At 38.6% G+C, this 20,259-nt stretch overlaps 3 protein-coding genes across 3 annotated transcripts; 1 reads left to right on the top strand and 2 right to left on the bottom strand.

The window, feature by feature from the left end:
- Nucleotides 1-2,678: 2,678 nt before the first annotated feature.
- On the bottom strand, nt 2,679-3,287 carry LOC130993182 (uncharacterized). The gene is made up of 2 exons (XM_057917961.1): nt 3,200-3,287; nt 2,679-3,127 (listed from the first exon to the last, which is right to left on the bottom strand). The coding sequence occupies exons 1-2, from the start codon at nt 3,283-3,285 to the stop codon at nt 2,788-2,790; spliced, it is 426 nt and encodes a 141-aa protein (XP_057773944.1). The 5' UTR covers nt 3,286-3,287; the 3' UTR covers nt 2,679-2,787.
- Nucleotides 3,288-7,858: 4,571 nt separating this feature from the next.
- LOC130993185 (UPF0481 protein At3g47200-like) lies at nt 7,859-10,028 on the top strand. Its single transcript, XM_057917963.1, has 2 exons — nt 7,859-8,890; nt 8,961-10,028. The coding sequence occupies exons 1-2, from the start codon at nt 8,240-8,242 to the stop codon at nt 9,693-9,695; spliced, it is 1,386 nt and encodes a 461-aa protein (XP_057773946.1). The 5' UTR covers nt 7,859-8,239; the 3' UTR covers nt 9,696-10,028.
- Nucleotides 9,905-14,811, bottom strand: LOC130993183 (uncharacterized). The gene is made up of 13 exons (XM_057917962.1): nt 14,224-14,811; nt 13,297-13,434; nt 13,026-13,107; nt 12,755-12,831; nt 12,494-12,600; nt 11,563-11,677; nt 11,342-11,458; nt 11,165-11,256; nt 10,935-11,001; nt 10,760-10,838; nt 10,578-10,669; nt 10,352-10,495; nt 9,905-10,274 (listed from the first exon to the last, which is right to left on the bottom strand). The coding sequence occupies exons 1-13, from the start codon at nt 14,476-14,478 to the stop codon at nt 10,239-10,241; spliced, it is 1,401 nt and encodes a 466-aa protein (XP_057773945.1). The 5' UTR covers nt 14,479-14,811; the 3' UTR covers nt 9,905-10,238.
- Nucleotides 14,812-20,259: the final 5,448 nt, after the last annotated feature.

The raw sequence follows: 20,259 nt of genomic DNA on the forward strand, positions 1-20,259 counted from the left end.
ATAGTGGACACCTCATCGAGCAGCAGCCATCACGATCAGAGCATTGGGGGCGATCACCCCGTTGATTCTGGTCGAAGGTCTCACAGTCACAGAGCCCCGAGGCCTAGGCACGAGGATGCTCCTGCACCTTCACAGTGGAGCGAGGAGGATTGGCAGCGCATGCAGCACATGATGCGCGAGAGTGAGGAACGGGTAGCGAGGACCGTGGAGGACAGCCTGTTCAGGAGGATTAAGAGATATTTCGAGGACAAGTTCGATGCTAGCGTTGCCGATGCTCGCATAGCACTGATGTTCACGTGCCCAGACCTGCTCCACGATCTCACTCTGACAGGAGACGCGAGCCCCAGCCCGAGCCCGACTCCGATCCGGCGCAGCCTACATCCTCAGAGGCCCCATCGCATAACCAATCCCCTGCACATGAGTCTCCTGCACGAGAGGTGGGACAGACTACTGGTGATGCCATGCACACCCCGCAGTGGCAGCATGATCCGTTTGGTGGCCCGACTAGTTTTGGGCATGTGCAGACTCCGCACATGGGTGTCCACCACATGCCCACATTCGAGGCGTCCAGTTCTTATGGTGGGCCACGCTACTCGTGGGCTGAGCCGGGCACAAGTTCAGCATACCCTTTTGAGCCGGCCCGTTCTTCGGCTCCGATCCTGACTCAAGATGAGATGCACGAGTATTGGAAGCAGTTTAGAGGGGTATGTTGTCGTTGCATTAAATTTACAAGTCATTTAATTTAAATTATGTCAACATTGTTTAACTTGCGTTGTTTTATGTGAATTATAGGGAGTTTCTGAGGCAGTAGCTGCTGTTCCCCTCAGTATTTGTGCACCGGAGGCTCCACGCAGAAGTCGCCGAGAACGGAACCCGTCGGCTGCACTTCGATCACCATACGTGCACAGCGCCGTGCCGAGACCCGTCGACTCACAGTATGTTGACGGGTTTGACCGTATGATGAAAGCTGGCAACCATGGCAACTACCGAACGATGTCGGTGGCAGAGAGCGAACACCCTCTCCCGTTTAGCTTTTGGACCACTATGCAAAACACGAGGAGAGACCTCTCGTCCAATGTTGGTTAATTTATGAATCAGTTGTTATCATGTAAGTCTGGTCACTTGTTACTAACATTTAAGTACGTGCAGGCTGTTGATTGCTACATGATGACGATGAGATCGAGGTTGATGAGGGGTGATGACTTGATAGACGGTGTTGATGCGAGGACCACCATCGTATTGGATACAGAGTTATTCGTAAGCATTTAATTAAATATTATTATTGGATACAGAATTATAATCAAATATGCTTTTAATATAATGTTTAATTGCTGCATAAATATTTCGATGATGAATTCACGCAGTTGAAGTCAGCGTGGCGGGAAATGTTTCCCGCGAAGGCAGAAGGGCGGTTTATATATTCCGACGGAGTTTTTGCTACGTGGCAACCGCATTCCAAGAAGATGTATATGGTGCATGGGCAGGGGGTATCTTCGACTCATGGCGATTGGATGAATGCCACAACGGTACACATATATATCTACAGTATCAATATGTTGGAGTAGTTCATTTTTTATTTCCTCTTCACCAATTGCATTTGCGTGTGCAGCTCATTTTGCCTATACATGTGTGTGGACGTTACATTACATGCCGAGTGGATTTGCTGAGTGGAGTTTGCGACATCTTCGATTCGCAGTTGTTCAAGACCATGCCGCAGCCGCGCTTCGATGTGATCGCCGTTGGGTAAGATGCTTGAAGTGTCCCAGTGGTTCGCAAGGACCACGATTGTCGACAACCCGTTGGAAAACCTCCAATGGCGAAGGTTGAAAATCCAATATGCCGACGAGAATGAGCAGTTCCAGCAGCCAGATCAATGCAGCTCCGGTGTTTTTTGCGTGCATGTATGTGGAGCGTCTGATATCAGGCTCGCCGAGCCTTGCGTGGGGCAATGGGCACGCCGCCGACTATAGGCGCAAGATAGGCAGTAGCATCTACGAGTTTTGCATCCCCGCATCGAAATAGCTTATGTATTTGTACATTTAAATGATAATTATGCAAATGACGTTTTGATTAGAGGTTGCAGTATCTTTTTGAGTATGTTTCTATGATTTTCCACTTGCATCCTAGATAAAATTATGAAATAAGATGATTAATGCAACTAGCCGCCAGTAAATAATTATCCGCAAGCAGTAGCCGCTTGAAAACATTTCAGCGGCTAATCACGGCGGGTAATTAATTTCTGGCGGCTACTTGGGCTAAACGTCTTATTTGATAGTTTAATGCATAAAAAAGCATACTTTGGGTGTTTTATGCTATTAACTAAACTTTTATATAAAACATTGTTCACTTCTCCAAAGTCTCATTCATAATTTCAACTCATAATTGTTAAGACATGTCCATGTTGGTCATTACTAAAGGCGTGTGTTTTCTGCTTCAAATATTTCAAATCAGGCAACACAATAGCTTCTAAAACATCAAAAAACCGCTAATTATCAAAGTATCCGCCAGTAAATACATATCCGCGGCCAGTAGCCGCTGATGTTTATTGTTGGGCGGCTACTAGTGATAAACCATTAATTACTGGCGGATAGTGAGCATTCCATGGTGTTTGCTAGTTCATCGATATTATGCAAATGACACCGCTTCGAAATTTATTCAATCAGTATCCAATACTCCCAACTTCAGAACATCACTTACTGGAATGAACTAGCTCTACTGAATATTCAATCAGTATCCAATACTCCCAACATCAATATCCATCGAAATTTAATATAAAAGGTAATTAAACTACTGCTCCCAGCCCGTACCCTTGCATGCTCTACGTGTGTGGCCAGGCGAGCCACATAGACCACAGGTTTTGGGTGCTCGTTTTCCCAGACTACTTGATGCATCCGCTGTTGTGGTCCTTTGAGTCGGCCTCTCACCAGCTGAAGGAATTCTAGATTCTCTTGGTCGACCAGCTTGTCGACGAGAAAGGTTTGGCAAAACAATATCAGTTGCAACTTCAAACGGAATTTCCCAGTGCTCTAAGGGAGGCAAGTGATTTACTGGACCGGAGTATGTTTGAACCAGTGAACTCCGCAGGTAGTAAGCTTCCACGTAATCTTCCACTGGCTCTTTCGCCTCACTGCGAAAAGAAAGATTATATTTAGTAGGCATTTAATAACTGTAATTTTATAATAAAATAGATTTAGCATACGTAATGGCTGCGATCGCATGAGAACACGGCATGCCGTCCAGGTCGAATTCATTGCATTCACAGCTCTTCGCTTGAAGGTCAACCATGAAGCGACGATCACCAGCACAAACCCTGTATTTTCTCTCGGAGGTCCTCTTCGCAGTGTAGCGACGACTCTTTGAGATCTCCGCACTTATCTTCTGTTTTGCCTCTGGAGTAAGAAGGTCATCGCTCTCTTCCGCAGACGCAAGCCTGTCATTGAACCACTGCTCCAGAACCATCCTGATTGCCTCCAGCATGGAGCATATAGGAAGGCGTCTGGCCCACAACAAACGGGCATTCAAAGCCTCGGCAGCATTAGATGTAAGAAAACTATAACGGGTCACCGGACTTTGTGATCGTGCCCACTTCTCAGGGCCTACGCGCATCAACTTCCCGTACGCCGCCGGCTTCAATTGAGCCATAGCCGACATTGCACGTAAAAATTCTGAGTCCGTGTAGGCGTATGCAGCCTGGCGGAAAAGCTCCACAACAGCTTGCCCGTAGCCCTTAATTTTGTTCTGCAAGTGGTAGTAGCAAAGACCGTGAGTAGCATTTGGTAACTCGCTCTTCACAACATTAGCAATGGAGACATGCGCATCAGAGACAACTAGTAAGTTGTCGGGCTGACCAAAAGTTTGTCTCACATTTGAGAGGAACCACTTCCATGACTCATCATTCTCGATCGGCCCGACACCAAATGCCAACGGAAAAACTTGCTCGTTTGCGTCTTTTGTCACGGCGACGAACAAAATGCCATTGTTCTTCCCCTTCAAGTGTGTGTCGTCGACCACAATCACTGGCCGAAGCGAAAAGAAGAAAGGTGTGATGGAAGCCGCAAGAGCAAGAAACAGATGTTTGAACCGGTTGTTTTCGTCTACTTCCAAATCCATCACGGTGCCTGGATTCGCTTGACTTAGGGCATACAAATATTTGGGCAGAAGAAGGAACGAATCATCAATTCGACCGTATATCTTCTCTAAGCTGAGATTTCTTGCACGCAGCGCGACATCATATTTGATTCTGACGCCAAATTCACGTAACAACTCCGACATAATAGATTTCGGCTTAATGACCTCTCCGTCATCGCGTATTCTTTTTTCCACATAAGCTGCAACCACATTCGAATGTGCCTTTATTCGTTTCAAAATGCCCAACTCCCCTTCGCAAGAGTGCTCTTTAAACTTATGCACTCCCCACATCCCTCCGCCGTCACAAGATGCACGCACATCGAACTTGCACTTATCAGAGTGCTTGCACTTGTAATAGAGGCGTCCCTGATCTGAGCGTACAACTTTTGCCTCAGCCCCTTGCTTCATATTCCAGAAGCCAACAGCAAGGACCAATTCTTCTTTACTGTTGTAAAAAGAGTTCTTCCCCAAATCAGCAACTCTGGACAGCTCACTCTCGCGAGCAACGAGCGAAGTCGTGGCGTCCACTGGAATCAACGGAACTATCCAATTAGATAGATCACCGGTCGAGTCCGTCGGATTTCCGTGACGGGTTCTACTTTGTCGGATCCAACCTGCTCGCTCGGTCGCCGTGAACTCTATTAGATCATCGTCTAATAAATCCTCAGAGGCGGCAGAATCTGTGCCCGACTCGTTCGTTGGATCGTATTCTTTGTCTTCTTCATCAGAATCGTCATCAGGTTCTTCGGCTTCGTCTTCAGGTTGTACGGCTTCATCCGTCCGCACCTGGTTGAATCTCCCGCACATTTCATTCAGATTCCATGCGGATTCGTCCAACGGTTGCCCATCCCATGAAAAGTACTGTGTTGGAGGCGCGCTCTCGCGAGCATGATACGACGTCTCATACTGACTAGATTGTGCTTCATCATCTCCGTATCCTGAAGCCTGGCCAAAATCAAAAGTAGGGATGTATGCTTCTTCGACCGGGTCGTTGTTGTGCTCAACGTACACCATGGGATATTCGGCAGTTTCCAACAAGCCTTGCACATCATCGTCGTCACTTATTACGCATTTCTTCTCCCTTCCAAACCGATTGGTCGCCAAATAATACAATTGATAGTTCGGGCTCAACGAATGCGTTGTCATTACATTGTTGATGCTGTATATCAGGCTCGCAACTGTTTCATTTAAGAGGGGAAGGACCTCCGTAGCCCCGCCAACATAGTATATACCATCGACGACTCCGTTGTATCTCACATATATGTATCTCACGAATTCCATCTATAAAACCACATAAAATATAGTATTAAAATACGCTTAAAACGTTCAAAACATCACAATAAGCTCGAAAAATGAAGTATCCGCCAGTAAATAATTATCCGCAATCAGTAGCCGCTGACCTTATGGGATAGGCGGCTATTGTTGGCGGATAATGAAATTCTGGCGGATACTTTGTTTTTTTTGTTCAAAAAATTCAATTATATTAGAAACAGGTTTAATATTTCTCTAAAATGCTTTTAAATGTCAGATAATAAAGAAATTCATTAAAATAATGTAAAACATGCTCTCAACGTTAAAAACAACATACGATTAAACATGCAAACTATAATTTATACAAACAATACAGGAGAATCACCTTTTCGGGCTGAAATTCAACACAAATTGCCTGCTCTCGCACAAAACCACTCAAATCTTTAGAGTATGCCTGAATTTCTGAAATTCAAGGTGAGTATTTCAATTTGTGTTTTGGTCATTCACAAATGTAGCCTTATAAGGACTAAACTTGATTCCTTACAAACGTTTCACGTGAAGTGTAGTGTTCATTCAATACGGCTTCAATCTATTATTGCATGTCACCTCACACATGCATAAAATTAGCATTAATGCCCCACTACAACCAAAATTTTTGCAGAGTCACCTTCTCAGTATGTACTTTTAATTTTTTACTATAAAATTAACAAAAAAAAAGCAACAAATACAAAAGAGTAATGCGTATGTTATATTTAAACATTCATAACAAGCTGAAAAATTAACAATTATACATATTTTGACATACAATAATATTTTCTGCCTCACAGACCCAGTATCCGCCAGAAAATCGTACAAAAGACCCAGTAGCCGCCATATATGTTTTATTAGCGGCTACTGATAAAGAAAATAATTTAATGGCGGATACTTTACTTTTTGGCTATAGAATATTATTTCATTTCCGAATATATGAATTTCAAAATAATTGGTATATAATTTCTTATTATTTTATGTGCAAGTCTATTATTTTATGTGTAGTCAAATCATGCATAAAGTGAGTGTTATTACCCCCACTATAATCCAAATTTTGGCAGATTCACTATCTCTCATATTTCCCATCCATGTGTACTTCTTGTACTGTAAATATTTCACTATCTCTCATATTTCCCCTTGTAAAATTAAATAAAAATCTAAAAATAACGGTGCATATGTAACAATAAAAAATCACGAAGGATAAAAATTCACAATCATGTTAATTATGAAAAAAAAAAAAATTTGCAGCGAATAACACAAGTATCCGCCAGTAAATAGTAGCCGCTGAATAGTAGCCGCCAGTAACAAACTTCAGCGGCTACTGCGGCCGGCTACGAATTACTGGCGGATACATGGTTCACTGGTTTCAAAAAAAAAATTCTTAAGAATTGACATATTTGTGATTTTTTTGGCCTTCTTATCAATGTTTGTAACATACAAACGTCCCCTAATTTATTATAAATTTGCAAATCTATTTAATCTTATAATGCATGAAAGTGACGTGAGTTGACATTTTCTCACATTTTGTACCAATTTTAACTGTTTTCTTACACAACTCTTACACAATTTCCATCATCATCAACTTTTACAAAAAAAACCAAGCAACCCATCACCATCAAACTTGCTTTTCGGTCTTTGACTTTGAAAGTGGGTAATTTTGCAAGACATATTATAGATGTGGGTAGATTCCCCTATTAACACAAAAGAATATATAGTAAGATACTTGAGACAATCCCAAAAAAGTAAAAGAAAAGAAGTCATGAATATTCGGATGAAATAAGTACTTTTTTAAGAGGTCTCTCGTGCGATTGTTTGCATAATGGAAATCACTCACAACTTCTAGTAAGATATTTATAAGTATCATTCACAAGTGTTTTTATTAAAATATGTGAGTGATTCGTATCGTATGAGTGAGTGTACAAAAAAAAATATTTTAGTTTAATAAAGTGAAATAACTAATATCATCAGTAAAATTATTCATTTTTGTAACTCATTAATTATTTTACTTTTGTATGTATTAATTATATATTGTGCATGATGTTGGGATTCGAGTAAATTTGGGCTGCAAATAAAATCTGCCAATATTCTTTCGAATTTTCTATTACAAAGAATTCGCATCCTTGGTATGTTCAAACCTTTATTTTCCACCCCGTCAAAGAATCTCGAAATTATAAAATTGACTAGTGTTGGGTTGAGTTTATAAGTTGTTTGAAATAGTTATAAATTTTTTCAAAGTGCTGGATAAAATAAGCTATAAGCTCCCAGAAAAATATAAAACCAAATAATTTTCAAATTGTTGTGATGGCAGAAGCAGCGGTGTCTATGAATCTAGAAACCTTGCGAGGTCCAGCTGAAAGAGATGAAGTGTCTCACTAAAGATGCTGACAGAAGACGACATGAAAGCAAAAACATTTTCAGTTGGATCTCAAAGATCAGAGACGTTGTACAGAGGAGAAGCTGCTAGGTGTCTTCAAGGAGAAGACGAAGCCTCGTCCGCATATGTAGTTGTAGTTTCGAAGAATACAAGTCCGCTCCACCAATTAAATCCCGTCTTGAAAGGATAAATCAGGAAATGCTAGAAAATTTATAAAAATTGACTATAATAGTAACTACTATGAAAGCAGTTTTAAGAGTTAAAAGTGTGAAAGACGCACAACGAGAATCTTCCTGAATTGAGAAACAAGACAAGGTTGCAACAGTAACTTAATCCTAGAATTTAAGTAAGGAATGTGGAAGTAAGTAAGGCTGCAAAATTGCTTCGACTGGGGGCAAAGCATGATACATAAATGGAGACACACATGCTCCCTGGGCCTCGCCACATCCACTCACAATGGAAGAAGGAAAAGAATGGGTGATCAGCATCAACAAGGAGCTAGAGAATCTGCCCAACACCTCGGAGGAGTCGGCACATTGGAGCAAGCGATCCATCTACCGCATCCCGGCCTCCGTCACGGATGTCAACACGCGCGCCTACAAGCCGCAGATCGTCTCCTTCGGCCCCTACCACCACGGCTCCGACAACATGAAGGCCATGGAGGAGCACAAGCGCCGCGCCCTCCTCCACTTCCTCAAGCGCTCCAACAAGCCCCTCCAGGCCTACGTCGACGCCCTCACCCCCGTCGCCCAGGACCTCATGGACGCCTACGACCAGCTCCCCCCGCACTGGCACGACACCCACAAGTTCCTCCAGCTCATGATCGTCGACGGTTGCTTCATCTTGGAGATACTCCGCGCTGCCGCCCCCACCACTCAGGCGCGGCCCCAGCCCCCGCCCCCGCCTTCGGCCCCCTCCCACTCCCAGCCTCAGGCTCATCATCAATCCCCGGTTAGAGATTACGCAGCTAATGATCCCATATTCAGCAACCACGGCAAGCTCTACATTGTCCCTTATCTAAAGCGAGATATGCTGATGCTCGAGAACCAGCTGCCCATGCCGCTTCTCGAGAAGCTCGTCGCCGTTCAGAATGACAGGTCACTCAAGGTAAACACACCACCACATCCACATGCACTATCTCTTCACTTCATCTAATTCTGATATTTGGCTATGCCAGGACTGCAAGGATCTCACCAAACGCATCCTCAAATTCTTCCAACAAAACGTTCCCGCAAAGAACCTGCATGAGTTCAACCACTGCCTCCACATCCTAGACATATACCGCAGGAGCTTGCTTCTGGAGGAGCCGCGCGGCAAGAAGCCAGAGAGAAGCAGCGGCCACATCCACCACGGCGGGGATGACATAATCCGGTCGGCCACGGAGCTGAACGAGGCCGGGATCCGCATCAAGCGGAGCAAATCGAGGAGCCTCAAGGACATCACCTTCCACGGCGGGGTGCTGAAGCTGCCCCTGATCGTGGTGGACGACGCGCTGGAGTCGCTCTACCTCAACCTCATAGCCTTCGAGCGCTTCCACGTGGGGGCAGGGAACGACCTCACGTCGTATATATTCTTCATGGACAACATCATCGACAGCTCGAGGGATGTGAGCCTGCTGCACTCGTGCGGCATCATACAGAACGCGCTGGGCAGCGACAAGGCCGTGGCCAAGCTCTTCAACTCGCTGTCCAAGGACATCACCCTCGACCCTGACAGCAGCCTCGACCTGGTGCACAAGCAGGTCAGCGCCTACTGCCAGCAGCCCTGGCACCAGTGGAGGGCTAACCTCATGCACACCTACTTCACCAACCCCTGGGCCATTCTCTCCGTCGTCGCCGCCATCTTCCTCTTCGCTCTCACCATTGTTCAGACTATTTACAGTGTCTTAGGTTACGTCAGTCCTCCTCCTTAATGCATGCTTCACTTATTACCTTGCTTTTCATTTCTTGCCTTCTTGCTTTCACTTTATAATTTTTTCTGTTTCTTTTTCGTGTGCGTGTGTGTGATTGTTTCCCTCCAAGATTGTTTGTGTGTGTGTGTGATTGTTTCCCTCCAAGATTGTTTGTGTGTGTGTGTGATTGTTTCCCTCCAAGATTTGTGAAATAAAAAAAAGGAGGGATATTGATGCAAATCCTTGTGTGTGATTATTACTTGAATCGGAGATATGATAGAGCTTGAATATTAGCCGAGTAGCAGTATGTATAATTCATCCCTGTATCTCATCTACAGAGAAAATTCAGTCTAATTACCGATTTCTTTCTCTTGATTATACGATATATGTATAACAAGTGTCTGTACATGAATTCGGTATGCGTGGTTGCAGCATCCACACAAATGGCTGCTGCACTGCCTCTTTCCCCACGCCCTTCACTGGTCTACTATGCCCAGTGGAAAGAGATGATCGATGACACAAAATCTTCCAGCCGCGACGTATCACCAAGAATAAGCAAACTGCTCAATGATTATGTTTCCCGATTCCAATCAACGTCAGCTGTAACAAGAATGTTCCCTACTTGTCAGGAAAAGAAAAGGAAACAAAATTAACCATGCACACATGCATCTACTTACAATGTTGTTATGAGGTTCCTTCCAGTAAAACCCCTGTAGAATCAGAGGTAAGATATTGCACGCTACAAGAACGTATATCAGCAGCGCGTTCATTCCCAACCATTCAAGCACCGTGGTGAACCGCTTCCATCCATGCACATCTACCTGCAAGTGGTAACCCACGTTCACTATTCTGCAGACTTGTTTCACTTAATATGCATGCGTTTATGTTGGATAATCGACTTACCACTAGATATATTGTAGCGAGTAGAATCCCTGCGACGCCAACAGTAACACATGTATAACTGAAGGAGTAAAGAGCCTTGTTGATATGCATCCCTGGAACAATAGTAAACGTTATCTATGAGTACAACAACCTAAGGAATCTTGAACTGCCTGCTACTCTCATTGAGTCCGTTCTAATCCTACCTAAGACGTGACACAGCAATCCCAGGAGCATAAAGCCTGTTGATGGATATGACCACAGAGAAAGTCTTTTTTTGTGTTCCTGAGTAAAATCAAGACAAGATGAAAATAATCAGGCACTCAACATGCAAGAAAATCAAACCATGATGACAAGATCATGGCAAATAACAGCTTATACCTTAAAGTGGACGATAACATGTCCATACTGTAAACCTAGCAAGCACGAGACAATTGCCATCACTGTACTACAAAATGATACAGAATGTGGTTAGTGGAAAAAATTGAAGGCAATGAAGGGTTGTCTTAGTTTACATCACACCCCTGTTGCGTTGAATCCATCACATAGGGTTCTGATCATGGCTAAAACTATTATCAACAATATCTATCAGTCCAGAGAGGCAAAGAAACCTTAAAATTCCTTCTGGATCGAAGGGGGCTCGACACCATGAAGGAGCATCTGGAGGAAGTGGACCATAATCAGGTGAGTTGATACTGCATTGCTGCCAAAGAGAAGTCACATTTAGAGCCCAAATTATATATAACTGACACGAGAATGCGAGGTCTCAAGTTCCTGGGAAAAATTACTTCTGTTCTGGCATATATTGGCTTGCGGTACAAGCGTTGAATACCTAAAACTGCACGATCAATCATTCCCGCAGCATTGCATGCCGGTCCCGTATCAGCTCGAACTCCACATTTCACCTTCAAAGCAATAAACAAGTTAAAAAAGAACACTTTTGGCTGATAACCACAACGAGTAGGTTCCAGTCATATAATATTCTGAGTTTGTAAAGTCGACAACCTACCTTGAATACCTCAGCTCTGGAAGATGCTTCGAAGGGGATATGGTATTCCCAATCGGGAACATATAAACCATATAACATCAGAAGATATATTGTACTAAGCATGAACGCCATGGCCCTGAAGTAGTTATTAAGAAAAGTTTGAATTAAAACATAAACTGGTAGATATTCATGTTTTCAAATAAATCAGAAAATTCTGCTTAAACAAAAAGAAATCAGAAAATAATAACTTATTGTATAACAAGTTAACCAAAGAGTGGGTAGGATTTACTTAATTCCTCTTTATGTTTCCTCCCTATTATTGCATTTTATCAAATTCTTCAAATGGGACGTTGCAATGAAAGAAGTAACCACATGAAGACTTGTGCTTTTCCAGCCAACGGATCTTCCAGACAACAATCTATAAGCAGAAAAGGGTGGTCTTAAAGCATTTTGGTAAATTTGGTTACACTTGCGTGAAGTGTGTTTGAAAGTCTAACACAGCAAACAGCATTTACTTGATATTTTGGGAATGGATGTGACTCTCAAGCACTTACTCCAATTTACTTGATCTCTCGTTTACTGTTTTGATTTTACCTTCTTTTGAGATGGACCATTCATTCACTACTAAATCACCTTTTACGACACTTGGTAGATTTATACTATTTACCTAATCTCACTAGGAAAAACTATATAAAACTTGAACCATCATGGTCAGGTTTGACAACCTGTTTCAAGCTAACATTGAAGAAGATCTGACACATTAGCAATAAATGGCCCAGTGTCAAGATTTGGGCTGCACATATTTCCTATGATAAACAACAGGGGGGAGGGAAGCAAGCAAAACACGGGCTTATCCATTTTAAAATTTTCAACATGCAGCCACAAGAGATCAATTTTACTGCACATGAATGCTCTATGGAAAGCATGAATTTTATAAGCAAATAGAACTTACCATTGCCATTTATATTTCTTCAGCAAAGATACTCCAGAATCAACTTTCTCGTCATTTCTAAGCCAAATCTCGCACATTGCTGCAACCCAATATGCTACTGCGATTCTCTGAAAAAGACCAAAAGGACTGGAAAAACTAAGCATGGCTGATGCACTTCAAAAGGCACAATATTTAACCTAAACGCAGCATCAAGAAGTTATCCAAGGTGCTAGCAATAAATTAAAGATTTCAATACTTGGAGCTGTATACACTAGTATATACCTGCAATATGCCCATCCATCTGATCTGTTCCAAGTCCACACCATACGTCAGCTTATTAAGGCCATGGAAATAGCCACCTAATATATGAGAAATTAGAGAAGATAGCAATCAGCACAAATAAATAAATAAGAGTGGAATATGAGTGTGACGAATATTGAGAACTTCCACCACTTCTTTCACAAACAAAATAAACTTCCTCATACAGATTATTTCCCAACTATTTATCATAAGAAAACATTTATAAGAAGTACAATATGGAGAAGACGAACACCTTGCAGAAAAATCCCTAGTACTAAAAGCTTTCCTGCTCGGATTATTGCTTTCTTGGATGCAGCAACTCTGCAAGTCATATTCTGGTTGAAAACAAAATAGTTAGCATACAATATGTAGAGCCAAAACAAGTTTCAGAAAAATAGGATGAACATTATTATGCAGATGATAAGAATTAAACGACAAATTTCGGGATGTATAAAAAAAAGAAAAAAAGAAACATACACACACACACAACCATTGTTTCCTACTTCCGAGTAGATGTTAAGTACCTTATATACAAGTCCCAGTGAGACACCAACCATAAATAGGAAAAATGGCATAACAAAATCTGCGAGGGTCAAACCATTCCATGGTGAGTGATTGATAGATGGTATAAGTCCACCAGCATCATCAACAATGATCATCAACTGCAATACAACACTACTGTAATTATTTACTGCTGCTGAGAGACAATATCTAATCAATCACCAAATAAATGTGATTAAGCTGTAACCATGATGCATACCACTACATCAATTTATGATGACCATTCCTTTAGAAAACAAGTTTGATGACACTCTCATCACACATTTTTCTTTTTAATTATTTACTGCTGCTGAGAGACAATATCTAATCAATCACCAAATAAATGTGATTAAGCTGTAACCATGATGCATACCACTACATCAATTTATGATGACCATTCCTTTAGAAAACAAGTTTGACACTCTCATCACACATTTTTCTTTTTAAGTGATCAGCATCCTATTTCCAGGCTATAACTTTTCGTATCATAACTTTATCCTTAGACACCATTTTCATCTAGGATGCCTAAAAAAAGGGATTATAAAGCAAAAACTCACTGTAGTTTTATCGTCTGTAGTTTTATTTCAGTAGAGTTTTTTTGCTATGCTTTTAAAATGCATAAAGAAGTTTTGAGTATCCTAGTTTCTTCATCGAAATATTTTCAACACATATATCTTAGAATTTAGTATAAACTAGACTGAACCAAAAATTACTCTTTTGGATAGTTTCATAACCTTGAAATACTAGCTACACATTCATGGTAGGAATAAAGGGTGCATCTTCATTAGCTTTAACTTTTCATTTCGTGTTGGCAGTAAAAACAAGCAATCAGGATGAACACGTTTACCTTAAACATAGCAAACAATAGCAAAGACTTAAAAAGCGTCAGTACAAAAAGACAGGAAATTTACCACAACAGTGAGGCCGCGGAAAACGTCGAGGGAAACTAGGCGACCAGACGGCGGAGTGCACTTAGCAATTCCGCCGGTGCCAGCGCCGCCCAACACCGGCGGCCTCAAACGAGGAGAAGGCGTATTGCTCTTCAAATAAGCAGACTCAACATCAACACCATGGCCGCCGCTATCAATGCGCAGAGCGCAATTCTTAGCCCGCAAATCCAATGCCCCTTCGTCGCCGCCGTCTCTGATGAGTTTGTACGAGGCCATAATCAAGCAATGCTCGCGATCTCAATTTTGTCGACAACCAAATCGCATTCCAATATTCGATTCACAATTTATTCCTTTAGGCGATCAATCCAAATATCCAATCATTGTCCAACTCTGAAATATCTTGTGTGTAAACTAGGATTGTGAAACTCTTGCCAACTTTGTATAAATGCGACAGGCAGAAGAAGGTGAAGAAAGAATCGTGAAAGAAAAAAAGAATTTTGGATTTAATATGGGAATTGGGTAATGAGTTACCCCCACCCCAGAGATAGAAAGGCATGAAACGTAGGGGTGGGTGGCTTTTTGAGATGGGCAGTGGACAGTGGCCACCCACTGTCCTCTCTCTCTCCTCCCGATATATCTCTCTGCAATTTGTTGCAAAAAAGATACGCTACCACTGCCTTATCAATTTTTCAATTAACGCATGAAAGGTTTGTAGGCTTCTCCTATCCATGAACAGACACGTACGCTCACGGCACATCTCACAAAAGATCAAATCTTCTTCCAGCACCAACCCCATAAATATACATAACACGAGCTTTAATAAAAATTATTTAAAATAATGATAATCAAGAAAATATCTCAAATTAAAAATATTACTCCCTCCGTCCCTAAAATAAATTTCTCTTTTTCCTTTTTGAGACGTCCCTCAAATAAGTTCCTCTTTCTTTCTTTCTATTTTTAGACAACTACCCCACCACTAATAATACTTTATTTATTCTTGTTTTTCACTTTTTTACCACTCTCAATATTAATTATAATACTTTTTCACATTTTCACCACTCCCAATACTAATTATAACATATTTTTCTCCACTATCAATAGTCAATACACTTTACCATTTTTTCTTAAAACCCGTGCCGTCCCCAAAGAGAAACTTATTTTGGGGACGGAGGGAGTAATATCAAATAGGTTATGGATAAATAAATGTAAATTACAAAGATTAAAAAAATGGGTTATTAACTTGTAAATACATAAATTTTCTTTTTCTGAAATTTAATATAATTTTGATTTTCTACCCATAAATACATGAGCTTAGAGCATCCACATTGGTCTTACTTAATAGCTTACTTGATAGGAGGAGACCACAATGAGTAAGGAGGTCATATTGGGATTACTTGATAGCTTACTTGATTTTTTAAGTTTTGATTACTTAATTTATTAGTGGCGCGTGTAATCACGTGCCTTAAATTTGGAGAGATCGGGTATACTCAATGGAACGAGTAGCCCTCGAGTAGGAAGAGCTTGCATTGGGCTACTCGAGTAAGGGCATCGAGTTGCCCAATACGGTTGCTCTTAGCATTTTTTCTGATTTTGACAACAATAATAATTTAAAAAAACTCTATTTAATATTGATATGATATTACGATCTTCCCATGACCAATAAATTAGAATTTGTTTTTACTGGTGTCACAAAATAAAAAAAATATTAAATTTATATGTTTGTGGGTGAAAAATAAAAATTATGTTAAATTTTAAAAAGTCAAAAAAGCTTGTATACTTAAGACTAATAATCCAAAAAAAATACATAAAGTTGATGTGGAGAGATGTTTATTAATATAAAATTTGAGGAATGGAACAAAAATAAAATATATGCATGTATATGGGGGCGAAGGAGTATTTCCTTTTTTTTCTTCTTTATTCTTTTTCATACGTTTTGAGGAGTAGTATGTTACGTCAAAAAAAAAGGAATAAAAAGAAAAATATGTGACCGAAACTTTGAAAATTTTCGGTCATAAATGTAATCATTAAAGATAACTGAAAATTATTGAAATAACCTAAAGCCAATAGGGTTGTTATCGTTATATTCAGTTACGAAATGATAAAATAAACGTTTTCGATCGATTCAACTCCATTCGCTCCACTTATCTTCATATATTTATTTTAGACGCAAAACTTAATAATAAAAAATTAAGAATATAAAGTTGATATGAATTACTAATTCGAGGTATATAAAATAGATAGAGACAAATTAAACATAAAAGTGTGTTAAAATTAGTAGTATTTTTTAACGTTGACACTTAATTAAAATTAGTAGTATTTTTTTGTGCGATATACGATGAATATAAAAATTAAAGAATATATTTAAATAAATAAATATAAATATTAAATTTAATATTCTTTCGTGAATCATATTTGATGATATTTAAAAAATAATTAAAATAAAAATAAAATAAAATAAAATAAAGAAGAGGGAGAGAAATAGTGAAAATTTGGTAGGAGAAGAAATTTAAAAAGAGAGAAGTGTTAATGACAATTTTTAATTACTTAATTTTTTTATTAATTTTAGAACTTAACTTTTGTGTACTTTTCTTCATATAATCACTGATTTTAAAAGTGATGCCATTAATCGTTGCATTTAATTATTCTGCCAAAATTGTTCACTTAATTGTTTACAATTTTCATCCTTCCAATTACAATTCAATTCCCCAATTTTATTTCATAAGCACAACATATCTTGCATGAGCAAAATTCTTCATTGAGGTTTGTCCCAAATCACTTTTACTCTCAGATCGACGTGATTAAGAGGGTGTTTGGCTAAGCTTATTTTAAAGAGTATATAAGATGTAATTTTTAAGAATTTGTAAGTTGTCAAAATGTTTGGATAATTGAGCTTATAAGTTAGAGAGAGAATTTTTTTTAGAGAGAGAAAATCGAAGAGAAATGAACTTAAATGATTAATGATGAAAATAATAAATTATAGTTGAAAATATTTGTAAAATGATTGTTGCATATGAGATTATAAAAAAATAAATTGGGGTAGATGAACTTATTTTTTGAGGAGCTTATAAGCTGTTTAGGAACTTATTTTGCCAAACACTTTGAAGGAGCTTATAAGCTCTTAAACAACTTATAAGCTGTTTTGAGGAGCTTATAAGCTCGACCATACACCCTCTAATACAGATTTGATGAGTAATATATCCAGCGGCCCTAATCATAACACGTGTGTACCGCGATGCAGGGAAAGGACAGTAATTAAGGGAAAGTGTGGTTACAAGGCTAAAAACCTCGTTTACAAGGAGGGGCGTCTCTACCGGACTGTAAACTTTTAGAGAAGACAATCTATTGCAAGGCTGAAAACTGAGTCAAGGCGCGAGTCATGATACAACCGTATCACAAGAAGACAAGCTGCTAATTGATAACGATGGGCCGTTAATTCTACTATAGTCACACTCACAAATGCATGTGGAGTATGTGAACTTATAGGAAAAGACTAAAGAGTGAAAATTTAAAATGTCTTATTCCTTAAGTTATACTCCCTCCGTCTCACAAAAATATGAACATTTTGTCATTTTCGGGTGTCTCACAAAAATATAAATATTTTTATTTTGGTACACTACCCCATCACCGTCCCTTTACTTTTCATCTCTACTTTTCATAAAGTGGGACCCATTTTCCATTCATAATACACTTTTATCTAATATTTCTTAAAACTCGTGTCACTCACAAATGTTCATATTTTTGTGAGACGGAGAGAGTATATGAAAAATGTCATCTTTTATAAACATAAGCTTCATATGTTCTATTCTTTAAATATCATTGATGTTGATGGGTTTGCTTATTTTTTTATGAAAGTCTTTGACTGATTTGACAACTATCAGTCAACAATTTGGCAGTTATCAGTCAAGAGTACAGATGACCGATGAGTGGCTAGATCATCTGACCGCCTGGGCGATCAGGTCATTTCACCGGGTGGTCACATGATTTTATCGACCGGTCAGATAAGATTAACTGATAAGATTAAGTACTTAATATATATCAGCTAGGGCTTGATATATAATCTCTTAAGTGTGTGTGTATATATATATCAAAAACTAACTTGAATTCCATGGCTTCTAAATTAGAGAGATTAATTAATTAGTTTATTAAGGGAGCATTTACTTTGAAGAATTAGTTTTGATAGATAAAAATAATAAGATTAATCCCTCCAAATTCCCATTTTTTATAGTGCCACTTGAAGCAGAAATCGTGTACGAAAAATGGATTCTTGTAGCAGAGATCGTGATTACGTGGATGGGGTTCTTGTGTCTTTGTTAATTTTAATTGAGGGTACTTCAGGAAATTCGTTGACTAATCAGTTAGTGGGGGAGGTGATACCAAACACAATTCATGATTATGGACGTGTTTAAGGGTTTGAAGCAAACATTAAATTAGACTAATTATGAAGCCCTTTTAATAATGGGTCTTCCAGGTAATTAGTCTTAAAATTAATCATGCATTATCTCGATTAATTTAGCAAATACGCCCCAAGTGTGTGTGTGTATATATATATCAAAAACTAACTTGAATTCCATGGCTTCTAAATTAGAGAGATTAATTAATTAGTTCATTAAGGGAGCGTTTACTTTGAAGAATTAGTTTTGATAGATAAAAATAATAAGGCTAATCCCTTATTTACTTTGTTGGATTGAAATTTTGGGATATCCGAAGATATTTGATTATTTTATTATTTAAACTAGTTTTGCTTTATTCTTATCCCATCAAAAAGTGGGATGAATGTAATCTTATTTTTAAAAATAAAAATACTCAATCATCTATTTTATCAATTATGCAAAGTAAATCTAAAAAAAATAATCAAGTTTAAGTTGATTGGAACTTTTTTTTTTTTTTTTTTTTTGAGAAGTTGATTGGAACTCATAAAACCCTACTCACTCACGTGAGATCTGATAATCAAGTAGTATCATTCTTTTCCGCATTTACATAATGCACAAGTGGAAAAATTCGCCATCACCTACGCTACGTATATCTATATATAATCTGGTTTGTAATTAGTTGGATTTGGATGAGAAATTATTAATATTACGTTATAGTTTAATTATAAGTATTAAAAAAATTTATGTATAATATTTTATTTTAAATTGATAGTATTGTAACAATAGAAGAAGTACATGTTGTATTATAATAAAAAAAATTAATGTACTACGTATTACATGTCACATTATAATTTATAATAGAAAAATATCTATCACAAATAAAAATTTTCGTTGCACGACTCACAAATCACAATGATGTCCCACCTAATTTTCATTAATTAAAATTAGAATAACATGTAAGTTTGACTGGGCAAGGAAAACATTATAGGCAAATGTAGATTCTCTTCTAAATATTTCCTTCAGAAGCAAAACAAATCATTGCATGCATATTTTTAGGTAGGCTTTTAATGAATATACCAAACTTTACCTTCTCAAAAATCTATATGTACATGAACCTATCTCAATACGACAAAATTTAGAATTCGCCTCTTGCCTCCCTCGAATTATCTAATTGATTTCGACATCAAGTGATTATGAGATTCAATTCTTAAAAAAGGAATTATGAATTCAAATTTATATCACTCTAAATCAAGATACGTGGATATGTTAAAAAAAAATATAACTTTATAATATATATATATATATATATATATATAGATTGGGTTTCGGTAGTATCGTGTCCTTAGAGATAATATGTCATAACCAATCTAGACCACACATTTTGTATATATGACACACCAATATTGTGACACGTGACAATAAGCTTCCAAAGCCTTTCAAGGCAAAATCCGCTCAAATCGAATATAATTTTTGAATATTAAAAAAATTGAATTATATATATATATATATATATATATATATATATATATATATATATATATTAAAACAAACATGTTTTTCATGCATAAAGTTTCACATAAAAATGCATTGTATTTTTCGAACGATTATTCTGAACCACATATTTTGTTCACATGCACTAAAAATGTGATACATGGAAGAAACCCTCCAAGAAAAAATACATATAAGG

This window comes from Salvia miltiorrhiza, chromosome 7, assembly GCF_028751815.1.
Source record: "Salvia miltiorrhiza cultivar Shanhuang (shh) chromosome 7, IMPLAD_Smil_shh, whole genome shotgun sequence".
Lineage (NCBI taxonomy): Eukaryota > Viridiplantae > Streptophyta > Magnoliopsida > Lamiales > Lamiaceae > Salvia > Salvia miltiorrhiza.